General features: G+C 45.3%; 1 protein-coding gene across 1 annotated transcript; it reads left to right on the forward strand.

Annotated features, from left to right (window-relative positions):
* Positions 1 to 1,516: 1,516 nt before the first annotated feature.
* On the forward strand, positions 1,517 to 4,098 carry LOC307027693 (uncharacterized protein). The gene is made up of 3 exons (XM_079695977.1): positions 1,517 to 1,669; positions 2,048 to 2,351; positions 2,480 to 4,098. The coding sequence occupies exons 2-3, from the start codon at positions 2,049 to 2,051 to the stop codon at positions 3,998 to 4,000; spliced, it is 1,824 nt and encodes a 607-aa protein (XP_079552103.1). The 5' UTR covers positions 1,517 to 1,669; position 2,048; the 3' UTR covers positions 4,001 to 4,098.
* Positions 4,099 to 12,606: the final 8,508 nt, after the last annotated feature.

Genomic DNA, 12,606 nt, shown 5'->3' on the forward strand with positions numbered 1-12,606 from the left:
TGCGATCACAGCTGTTCGCAGCTACGAGGCTGGGACGGCTTCCATTCGCTTCGTCTTGATCTGTAGATGTTATTTAATGTCTCATTTGTTCATTTTGATGGAGAAAAAGTTGTACATTTAGTGAATTCAGAGTGTCTAAGATGCAAAAGTAGGCATGTTTGAGTACTCATGTCCAGTGTCTCACTGCGTTAACGCTCGCCCCTGGATGCTGTTGGTCGCGTGTTCGAATCCATGCTGTTGCATACTTTTTTTCATTTTCACCCTTTTTCTATGGATCTCCAAAAAGTCAACTTTGACTTTTTCTGAGTCTGGAGGAATTCAAGGGGAGTTTTTAAGGGACTCTACCCGCCTTATGAGGCACTATTTTCGAATACTTTTTTCCATTTTCACCCTTTTTCTATGGATCTCCAAAAAGTGAACTTTTACATTTTCTGAGTCTGGAGGAATTCAAGGGGAGTTTTCAGGGCAGTGCATTCTCTCTGCCATCTCCTCCCTGTGTGTGCGTTGCTGCATGCAGCAGCTGCGTGTGTGTGTGTAAACTGCCCCTCCCCTTTGCAAGCAGGCGGGGGAGAGAGAGATGTTTCGTCTCGATTTACACATGGTATGACTCCGGGGGTACCTCCATTCGCTTCGTCTTGATCTGTTGATGTTATTTCATGTCTCGTTTGTCCATTGTGACGGTGGGAAAGCCAGGGAAATGTCCCGGAGATATACAGAGAAATCTTTGTAACAGCATTTTCCTGCGATCACAGCTGTTCACAGCTACGAGGCTGGGACCGCTTCCATTCGCTTCGTCTTGATCTGTAGATGTTATTTAATGTCTCATTTGTTCATTTTGATGGAGAAAAAGTTGTACATTTAGTGAATTCAGAGTTTCTAAGATGCAAAAGTAGGCATGTTTGAGTACTCAGGTCCAGTGGCTCCCTGCGTTAACGCTCGCCCCTGGATGCGGTTGGTCGCGTGTTCGAATCCATGCTGTGGCATACTTTTTTTCATTTTCACCCTTTTTCTATGGATCTCCAAAAAGTGAACTTTTACATTTTCTGAGTCTGGAGGAATTCAAGGGGAGTTTTCAGGGGAGTGCGTTCTCTCTGCCATCTCCTCCCTGTGTGTGCGTTGCTGCATGCAGCAGCTGCGTGTGTGTGTAAACTGCCCCTCCCCTTCGCAAGCAGGCGGGGGAGAGAGAGATGTTTCGTCTCGATTTACACATGCTATGACTCCGGGGGTACCTCCATTCGCTTCGTCTTGATCTATTGATGTTATTTCATGTCTCGTTTGTCCATTGTGACGGTGGGAAAGCCAGGGAAATGTCCCGGAGATATACTGAGAAATCTTTGTAACAGCATTTTCCTGCGATCACAGCTGTTCACAGCTACGATGCTGGGACCGCTTCCATTCGCTTCGTCTTGATCTGTAGATGTTATTTAATGTCTCATTTGTTAATTTTGATGGAGAAAAGGTTGTACATTTAGTGAATTCAGAGTTTCTAAGATGCAAAAGTAGGCATGTTTGAGTAGGGGAGACCCGGTACAGTTGAAACACGGGTTGGTTGTAACACCCTCAATATCTCCAATCATAAACAAGCTAGAGTGATGACACTCACTCTGCACATGCGCAGTTAGATGGTAAGATCGCCGAAATAAAAAGGAGCCACGTTTGAATATCTCACGTAAGTTATCAGCAAAAGTGTGTTTCTGAGGTCAAATATTAACTAAAATGATATGAGGTATTTTTTGGATACTGTCTTGAGTTCAAAATGTCTAGGAATCCAAACTAGTATTATTAGAATAACTGTTTTGTAAGCTACAAATATAGCTAGCTAAATATGGGTCAAGCCAGCAATCAGGCAGGTTCACAGGGGGTGAAGCAAGACTGGTGGTTCTGGGACGGTTGTAACGGGACGGTTGTAACATGGCACATTTACAATGATGGCTCATTTGCTTGAATGATCAATTGTTCATTCAAGCATTGATTGGTGTGCATTGTCCCTGTAAAAATAAACAGAATTAAATACTGTACAGTAGGCATAAAGTGTGTGTGTTTACAGTATGCCAAGTATCAGACAGAGGAAGACCGACAGGGGAGTGCCACTTGCTCTGCTGCAGGTGGCCTCAGGTGAAGTTCAGGATGGCAAATCATTCAGGGAAGTGGCAAAGTCCCTGGATATATGCCATGTCACCCTGTACCGGTTCCATAAGAAGAGGCTGAGGTTGGAGAGTCAGGGATCACACACACCCCCAAGAGTAGGCTACTGGACTCCAAAGAAGGTGTTCTCAACAGAGCAGGAGATGCTATTGAGAGACTACCTGATGGAGGCAGCTGATCTATATTATGGTCTCAGCTCAAAGGAGGTAGGTCATAATTAAGGTAGAATAGGCTATCTATAGGCTACTGAACAAAAGAAAAGTAAGTGATCAAATATATTGAGGCCTATAGTGAACAGACAAGTGAAATATTTTCCAATGTATATTCATTTTAGGTGCGGAAGTTTGCCTATGAATTGGCAAAGAACTACAACTGCAACTTCCCTCAAACCTGGGCAGAGAAAGAGATGGCCGGAGCTGACTGGCTCACATCGTTTTTGAAGCGGCACCCTACCCTCTCCATACGCAGACCTCAGGCTACCAGTCTCTCACGGGCTACAAGCTTCAACCGAACAAATGTGAAAAAGTTTTTTGACAACCTGTCTGCAGTCCTGACGAAGCATGAGTTTGTCACACAGGAAATTTGGAATATGAACGAAACCGGAGTCACAACTGTCCAAAACCCTGGGAAGATTGTTGCCAGAAAAGGGACGAAACAAGTCGGCAGTGTGACATCTGCAGAGCGGGGCACTCTCGTCACACTTGCATGTGCTGTAAATGCATTGGGGAATTCCATCCCCCCAATGATGATATTCCCCCGGAAGAAGTTTCATCTCTTCTTCACCAGCAATGGCCCTCCTGGCTGTATTGGCAGAGCAAATGGGTCTGGGTGGATGCAAGAGGAAGACTTTTTGGTCTTCCTCAAGCACTTCCAGAGCCATACCAAGAGCTCACAGGAGTCAAAGGTGCTGCTGATTCTGGACAATCACTCCTCCCACCTTTCTGTGGAGGGGATTAATTTTTGCAGGAGCCATGGGATCATCCTCCTCTCTTTTCCTCCCCACTGTTCTCACAAACTACAGCCCTTAGATCGCACTGTATATGGGCCACTGAAGAGGCACATCAACAGCCGCTGTGACAATTGGATGAAGACTCATCCAGGAACCACAATGACCATTTACGATCTGCCGGGCATTGTGAAAAGTGCCCTTCCTCTGGCTGCAACGCCATCAAATATCCAGGCAGGGTTCGCGTGCACTGGAATTTGGCCTTTTAATAGAGACATTTTCAATGATATCGACTTTGCTCCATCCCAAGTCACAGACCGCCCACCACCAGAACCTTCTACCAGTGCAGCTCCAACACCAACTGTGGCATCCTCTCCTCCACTCGCAGCCTCCTCTCTTACACTCGCAGCCTCCTCTCCTCCACTCGCAGCCTCCTCTCCTCCACTCACAGCCTCCTCTCCTCTACTCGCAGCCTCATCCCCTGTCAGGCCATGTGTGGAGCCTGGGACATCATCCTCTGCAACGCCTTTCTCACCCTTGTCCATCCGTCCACATCCAAAAGCTGGACCAAGGAAGCAGACCACAAAGGGGAGAAAAAGAAGAGAAACCGCTGTCCTCACAGACACTCCGATGAAAGATCAACTCGAGGCTGAGAAAAAAAGATCTAACGCAAAGAAGTCTAAAGCGAAGACAAAAATCAATTTCGGCCAAAAAACCATACCCAACAAGAAGCAGAAGATGCAGGCCTCATCTGATGAAGATGAGGCCCAATACTGCATTGTGTGCCTGGAGAGCTACTCCAGGTCCAAGGAGATGTGGCTGCAGTGTTGCTCCTGTAAAGCCTGGGCACACAAGGACTGCACAGATGGAAGTGCCTTTTACACCTGCCACAACTGTGAATCTGATTAATTCTGGTGTTCTGTTTTAAGTTCTGTTCAAGTTCTGTTCATTTTTCATTGTTTGTTGGAGGATGTGTGAAATCCCATTAAAATCTTGTTGCCTTAGAATTTGACAGCTTTCCCTATTTTTTTGTCATATAGTGTGAAAAAGGGTAACCGTTATTAAGATGTTACAACTGTGCCTGCATGGGTTACAACTGTCCCTGTACACAAGGACGGTTGTAACAGTTGAGTTTTTTTAAAAAAATACATTTTCCAACCTGTACTTATTCCATAAAAACATCTTAAAGACATTGTTTCAGTAGCTGACATATTGATAATGCATAATATAGCAAAATGGCTATCCAATTGTAAATGGTTTTTTACTTATTGGGGAAAAGCCCCAAAAGTGTTGCAACTATCCCTGGTCTCCCCTACTCAGGTCCAGTGGCTCACTGCGTTAATGCTCGCCCCTGGATGCGGTTGGTCGCGTGTTCGAATCCATGCTGTGGCATACTTTTTTTCATTTTCACCCTTTTTCTATGGATCTCCAAAAAGTCAACTTTGACTTTTTCTGAGTCTGGAGGAATTCAAGGGGAGTTTTCAAGGGACTCTACCCGCCTTATGAGGCACTATTTTCGAATACTTCTTTCCATTTTCACCCTTTTTCTATGGATCTCCAAAAAGTGAACTTTTACATTTTCTGAGTCTGGAGGAATTCAAGGGGAGTTTTCAGGGGAGTGCATTCTCTCTGCCATCTCCTCCCTGTGTGTGCGTTGCTGCATGCAGCAGCTGCGTGTGTGTGTAAACTGCCCCTCCCCTTCGCAAGCAGGCGGGGGAGAGAGAGATGTTTCGTCTCGATTTACACATGCTATGACTCCGGGGGTACCTCCATTCGCTTCGTCTTGATCTGTTGATGTTATTTCATGTCTCGTTTGTCCATTGTGACGGTGAGAAAGCCAGGGAAATGTCCCGGAGATATACTGAGAAATCTTTGTAACAGCATTTTCCTGCGATCACAGCTGTTCACAGCTACGAGGCTGGGACCGCTTCCATTCGCTTCGTCTTGATCTGTAGATGTTATTTAATGTCTCATTTGTTCATTTTGATGGAGAAAAAGTTGTACATTTAGTGAATTCAGAGTTTCTAAGATGCACAAGTAGGCATGTTTGAGTACTCAGGTCCAGTGGCTCACTGCGTTAACGCTCGCCCCTGGATGCGGTTGGTCGCATGTTCGAGTCCATGCTGTGGCATACTTTTTTTCATTTTCACCCTTTTTCTATGGATCTCCAAAAAGTCAACTTTGACTTTTTCTGAGTCTGGAGGAATTCAAGGGGAGTTTTCAGGGGAGTGCGTTCTCTCTGCCATCTCCTCCCTGTGTGTGTGTTGCTGCATGCAGCAGCTGCGTGTGTGTGTAAACTGCCCCTCCCTCTCGCAAGCAGGCGGGGGAGAGAGAGATGTTTCGTCTCGATTTACACATGCTATGACTCCGGGGGTACCTCCATTCGCTTCGTCTTGATCTGTTGATGTTATTTCATGTCTCGTTTGTCCATTGTGACGGTGGGAAAGCCAGGGAAATGTCCCGGAGATATACTGAGAAATCTTTGTAACAGCATTTTCCTGCGATCACAGCTGTTCACAGCTACGAGACTGAGACCGCTTCCATTCGCTTCGTCTTGATCTGTAGATGTTATTTCATGTCTCATTTGTTCATTTTGATTGAGAAAAGGTTGTACATTTAGTGAATTCAGAGTGTCTAAGATGCACAAGTAAGCATATTTGCGTACTCAGGTCCAGTGGCTCACTGCGTTAACACTCGCCCCTGGATGCGGTTGGTCGCGTGTTCGAATCCATGCTGTGGCATTCTTTTTTTCATTTTCACCCTTTTTCTATGGATCTCCAAAAAGTGATCTTTTACATTTTCTGAGTCTGGAGGAATTCAAGGGGAGTTTTCAGGGGAGTGCGTTCTCTCTGCCATCTCCTCCCTGTGTGTGTGTTGCTGCAGGCAGCAGCTGCGTGTGTGTGTAAACTGCCCCTCCCTCTCGCAAGCAGGCGGGGGAGAGAGAGATGTTTCGTCTCGATTTACACATGCTATGACTCCGGGGGTACCTCCATTCGCTTCGTCTTGATCTTTTGATGTTATTTCATGTCTCGTTTGTCCATTGTGACGGTGGGAAAGCCAGGTAAATGTCCCGGAGATATACTGAGAAATCTTTGTAACAGCATTTTCCTGCGATCACAGCTGTTCACAGCTACAAGGCTGGGACCGCTTCCATTCGCTTCGTCTTGATCTGTAGATGTTATTTAATGTCTCATTTGTTCATTTTGATGGAGAACAAGTTGTACATTTAGTGAATTCAGAGTTTCTAAGATGCACAAGTAGGCATGTTTGAGTACTCAGGTCCAGTGGCTCACTGCGTTAACGCTCGCCCCTGGATGCGGTTGGTCGCGTGTTCGAGTCCATGCTGTGGCATACTTTTTTTCATTTTCACCCTTTTTCTATGGATCTCCAAAAAGTCAACTTTGACTTTTTCTGAGTCTGGAGGAATTCAAGGGGAGTTTTCAAGGGACTCTACCCGCCTTATGAGGCACTATTTTCGAATACTTTTTTCCATTTTCACCCTTTTTCTATGGATCTCCAAAAAGTGAACTTTTACATTTTCTGAGTCTGGAGGAATTCAAAGGGGAGTTTTCAGGGGAGTGCATTCTCTCTGCCATCTCCTCCCTCTGTGTGCGTTGCTGCATGCAGCAGCTGCGTGTGTGTGTGTAAACTGCCCCTCCCCTTCGCAAGCAGGCGGGGGAGAGAGAGATGTTTCGTCTCGATTTACACATGCTATGACTCCGGGGGTACTTCCATTCGCTTCGTCTTGATCTGTTGATGTTATTTCATGTCTCGTTTGTCCATTGTGACGGTTCGAAAGCCAGGGAAATGTCCCGGAGATATACTGAGAAATCTTTGTAACAGCATTTTCCTGCGATCACAGCTGTTCACAGCTACGAGGCTGGGACCGCTTCCATTCCCTTCGTCTTGATCTGTAGATGTTATTTAATGTCTCATTTGTTCATTTTGATGGAGAAAAAGTTGTACATTTAGTGAATTCAGAGTTTCTAAGATGCAAAAGTAGGCATGTTTGAGTACTCAGGTCCAGTGGCTCACTGCGTTAATGCTCGCCCCTGGATGCGGTTGGTCGCGTGTTCGAATCCATGCTGTGGCATACTTTTTTTCATTTTCACCCTTTTTCTATGGATCTCCAAAAAGTCAACTTTGACTTTTTCTGAGTCTGGAGGAATTCAAGGGGAGTTTTCAAGGGACTCTACCCGCCTTATGAGGCACTATTTTCGAATACTTTTTTCCATTTTCACCCTTTTTCTATGGATCTCCAAAAAGTGAACTTTTACATTTTCTGAGTCTGGAGGAATTCAAGGGGAGTTTTCAGGGGAGTGCGTTCTCTCTGCCATCTCCTCCCTGTGTGTGCGTTGCTGCATGCAGCAGCTGCGTGTGTGTGTAAACTGCCCCTCCCCTTCGCAAGCAGGCGGGGGAGAGAGAGATGTTTCGTCTCGATTTACACATGCTATGACTCCGGGGGTACCTCCATTCGCTTCGTCTTGATCTGTTGATGTTATTTCATGTCTCGTTTGTCCATTGTGACGGTGGGAAAGCCAGGGAAATGTCCCGGAGATATACTGAGAAATCTTTGTAACAGCATTTTCCTGCGATCACAGCTGTTCACAGCTACGAGGCTGGGACCGCTTCCATTCGCTTTGCCTTGATCTGTAGATGTTATTTAATGTCTCATTTGTTCATTTTGATGGAGAAAAAGTTGTACATTTAGTGAATTCAGAGTTTCTAAGATGCAAAAGTAGGCATGTTTGAGTACTCAGGTCCAGTGGCTCACTGCGTTAATGCTCGCCCCTGGATGCGGTTGGTCGCGTGTTCGAATCCATACTGTGGCATACTTTTTTTCATTTTCACCCTTTTTCTATGGATCTCCAAAAAGTCAACTTTGACTTTTTCTGAGTCTGGAGGAATTCAAGGGGAGTTTTCAAGGGACTCTACCCGCCTTATGAGGCACTATTTTCGAATACTTTTTTCCATTTTCACCCTTTTTCTATGGATCTCCAAAAAGTGAACTTTTACATTTTCTGAGTCTGGAGGAATTCAAGGGGAGTTTTCAGGGGAGTTCATTCTCTCTGCCATCTCCTCCCTCTGTGTGCGTTGCTGCATGCAGCAGCTGCGTGTGTGTGTGTAAACTGCCCCTTCCCTTCGCAAGCAGGCGGGGGAGAGAGAGATGTTTCGTCTCGATGTACACATGCTATGACTCCGGGGGTACCTCCATTCGCTTCGTCTTGATCTGTTGATGTTATTTCATGTCTCGTTTGTCCATTGTGACGGTGGGAAAGCCAGGGAAATGTCCCGGAGATATACTGAGAAATCTTTGTAACAGCATTTTCCTGCGATCACAGCTGTTCACAGCTACGAGGCTGGGACCGCTTCCATTCGCTTCGTCTTGATCTGTAGATGTTATTTAATGTCTCATTTGTTCATTTTTATGTAGAAAAAGTTGTACATTTAGTGAATTCAGAGTTTCTAAGATGCAAAAGTAGGCATGTTTGAGTACTCAGGTCCAGTGGCTCACTGCGTTAATGCTCGCCCCTGGATGCGGTTGGTCGCGTGTTCGAATCCATGCTGTGGCATACTTTTTTTCATTTTCACCCTTTTTCTATGGATCTCCAAAAAGTCAACTTTGACTTTTTCTGAGTCTGGAGGAATTCAAGGGGAGTTTTCAAGGGACTCTACCCGCCTTATGAGGCACTATTTTCGAATACTTTTTTCCATTTTCACCCTTTTTCTATGGATCTCCAAAAAGTGATCTTTTACATTTTCTGAGTCTGGAGGAATTCAAGGGGAGTTTTCAGGGGAGTGCGTTCTCTCTGCCATCTCCTCCCTATGTGTGTGTTGCTGCATGCAGCAGCTGCGTGTGTGTGTAAACTGCCCCTCCCCCTCGCAAGCAGGCGGGGGAGAGAGAGATGTTTCGTCTCGATTTACACATGCTATGACTCCGGGGGTACTTACATTCGCTTCGTCTTGATCTGTTGATGTTATTTCATGTCTCGTTTGTCCATTGTGACGGTGGGAAAGCCAGGGAAATGTCCCGGAGATATACTGAGAAATCTTTGTAACAGCATTTTCCTGCGATCACAGCTGTTCACAGCTACGAGGCTGGGACCGCTTCCATTCGCTTCGTCTTGATCTGTAGATGTTATTTCATGTCTCATTTGTTCATTTTGATGGAGAAAAAGTTGTACATTTAGTGAATTCAGAGTGTCTAAGATGCAAAAGTAGGCATGTTTGAGTACTCATGTCCAGTGGCTCACTGTGTTAACGCTCGCCCCTGGATGCGGTTGGTCGCGTGTTCGAATCCATACTGTGGCATACTTTTTTTCATTTTCACCCTTTTTCTATGGATCTCCAAAAAGTCAACTTTGACTTTTTCTGAGTCTGGAGGAATTCAAGGGGAGTTTTCAAGGGACTCTACCCGCCTTATGAGGCACTATTTTCGAATACTTTTTTCCATTTTCACCCTTTTTCTATGGATCTCCAAAAAGTGAACTTTTCATTTTCTGAGTCTGGAGGAATTCAAGGGGAGTTTTCAGGGGAGTGCGTTCTCTCTGCCATCTCCTCCCTGTGTGTGTGTTGCTGCATGCAGCAGCTGCGTGTGTGTGTAAACTGCCCCTCCCCCTCGCAAGCATGCGGGGGAGAGAGAGATGTTTCGTCTCGATTTACACATGCTATGACTCCGGGGGTACCTCCATTCGCTTCGTCTTGATCTGTTGATGTTATTTCATGTCTCGTTTGTCCATTGTGTCGGTGGGAAAGCCAGGGAAATGTCCCGGAGATATACTGAGAAATCTTTGTAACAGCATTTTCCTGCGATCACAGCTGTTCACAGCTACGAGGCTGGGACCGCTTCCATTCGCTTCGTCTTGATCTGTAGATGTTATTTCATGTCTCATTTGTTCATTTTGATGGAGAAAAAGTTGTACATTTAGTGAATTCAGAGTTTCTAAGATGCAAAAGTAGGCATGTTTGAGTACTCAGGTCCAGTGGCTCACTGCGTTAATGCTCGCCCCTGGATGCGGTTGGTCGCGTGTTCGAATCCATACTGTGGCATACTTTTTTTCATTTTCACCCTTTTTCTATGGATCTCCAAAAAATCAACTTTGACTTTTTCTGAGTCTGGAGGAATTCAAGGGGAGTTTTCAAGGGACTCTACCCGCCTTATGAGGCACTATTTTCGAATACTTTTTTCCATTTTCACCCTTTTTCTATGGATCTCCAAAAAGTGAACTTTTACATTTTCTGAGTCTGGAGGAATTCAAGGGGAGTTTTCAGGGGAGTGCATTCTCTCTGCCATCTCCTCCCTCTGTGTGCGTTGCTGCATGCAGCAGCTGCGTGTGTGTGTGTAAACTGCCCCTCCCCTTCGCAAGCAGGCGGGGGAGAGAGAGATGTTTCGTCTCGATTTACACATGCTATGACTCCGGGGGTACCTCCATTCGCTTCGTCTTGATCTGTTGATGTTTTTCATGTCTCGTTTGTCCATTGTGACGGTGGGAAAGCCAGGGAAATGTCCCGGAGATATACTGAGAAATCTTTGTAACAGCATTTTCCTGCGATCACAGCTGTTCACAGCTACGAGGCTGTGACCGCTTCCATTCGCTTCGTCTTGATCTGTAGATGTTATTTAATGTCTCATTTGTTCATTTTTATGGAGAAAAAGTTGTACATTTAGTGAATTCAGAGTTTCTAAGATGCAAAAGTAGGCATGTTTGAGTACTCAGGTCCAGTGGCTCACTGCGTTAATGCTCGCCCCTGGATGCGGTTGGTCGCGTGTTCGAATCCATGCTGTGGCATACTTTTTTTCATTTTCACCCTTTTTCTATGGATCTCCAAAAAGTCAACTTTGACTTTTTCTGAGTCTGGAGGAATTCAAGGGGAGTTTTCAAGGGACTCTACCCGCCTTATGAGGCACTATTTTCGAATACTTTTTTCCATTTTCACCCTTTTTCTATGGATCTCCAAAAAGTGATCTTTTACATTTTCTGAGTCTGGAGGAATTCAAGGGGAGTTTTCAGGGGAGTGCGTTCTCTCTGCCATCTCCTCCCTATGTGTGTGTTGCTGCATGCAGCAGCTGCGTGTGTGTGTAAACTGCCCCTCCCCCTTGCAAGCAGGCGGGGGAGAGAGAGATGTTTCGTCTCGATTTACAAATGCTATGACTCCGGGGGTACCTCCATTCGCTTCGTCTTGATCTGTTGATGTTATTTCATGTCTCGTTTGTCCATTGTGACGGTGGGAAAGCCAGGGAAATGTCCCGGAGATATACTGAGAAATCTTTGTAACAGCATTTTCCTGCGATCACAGCTGTTCACAGCTACGAGGCTGGGACCGCTTCCATTCGCCTCGTCTTGATCTGTAGATGTTATTTAATGTCTCATTTGTTCATTTTGATGGAGAAAAAGTTGTACATTTAGTGAATTCAGAGTTTCTAAGATGCAAAAGTAGGCATGTTTGAGTACTCAGGTCCAGTGGCTCACTGCGTTAATGCTCGCCCCTGGATGCGGTTGGTCGCGTGTTCGAATCCATACTGTGGCATACTTTTTTTCATTTTCACCCTTTTTCTATGGATCTCCAAAAAGTCAACTTTGACTTTTTCTGAGTCTGGAGGAATTCAAGGGGAGTTTTCAAGGGACTCTACCCGCCTTATGAGGCACTATTTTCGAATACTTTTTTCCATTTTCACCCTTTTTCTATGGATCTCCAAAAAGTGAACTTTTACATTTTCTGAGTCTGGAGGAATTCAAGGGGAGTTTTCAGAGGAGTGCATTCTCTCTGCCATCTCCTCCCTGTGTGTGCGTTGCTGCATGCAGCAGCTGCGTGTGTGTGTGTGTAAACTGCCCCTCCCCTTCGCAAGCAGGCGGGGGAGATAGAGATGTTTCGTCTCGATTTACACATGCTATGACTCCGGGGGTACTTCCATTCGCTTCGTCTTGATCTGTTGATGTTATTTCATGTCTCGTTTGTCCATTGTGACGGTGGGAAAGCCAGGGAAATGTCCCGGAGATATACTGAGAAATCTTTGTAACAGCATTTTCCTGCGATCACAGCTGTTCGCAGCTACGAGGCTGGGACCGCTTCCATTCGCTTCGTCTTGATCTGTAGATGTTATTTAATGTCTCATTTGTTCATTTTGATGGAGAAAAAGTTGTACATTTAGTAAATTCAGAGTGTCTAAGATGCACAAGTAGGCATGTTTGAGTACTCAGGTCCAGTGGCTCACTGTGTTAACGCTCGCCCCTGGATGCGGTTGGTCGCGTGTTCGCATCCATGCTGTGGCATACTTTTTTTCATTTTCACCCTTTTTCTATGGATCTCCAAAAAATCAACTTTGACTTTTTCTGAGTCTGGAGGAATTCAAGTGGAGTTTTCAAGGGACTCTACCCGCCTTATGAGGCACTATTTTCGAATACTTTTTTCCATTTTCACCCTTTTTCTATGGATCTCCAAAAAGTGAACTTTTACATTTTCTGAGTCTGGAGGAATTCAAGGGGAGTTTTCAGGGGAGTGCATTCTCTCTGCCA

The sequence above is a fragment of the Notothenia rossii genome, assembly GCF_949606895.1.
Source record: "Notothenia rossii genome assembly, contig: scaffold_28, whole genome shotgun sequence".
NCBI classification, from domain to species: Eukaryota; Metazoa; Chordata; class Actinopteri; order Perciformes; family Nototheniidae; genus Notothenia; species Notothenia rossii.

Bases quoted from the DNA above. Each gene is read 5' to 3' on its own strand.
- LOC307027693 (XM_079695977.1), top strand. From the start codon at position 2,049: ATGCCAAGTATCAGACAGAGGAAGACCGACAGGGGAGTGCCACTTGCT. The intron at 2,352-2,479 runs GTAGGTCATAAT...TATTCATTTTAG, and splicing joins ATGGTCTCAGCTCAAAGGAG to GTGCGGAAGTTTGCCTATGA.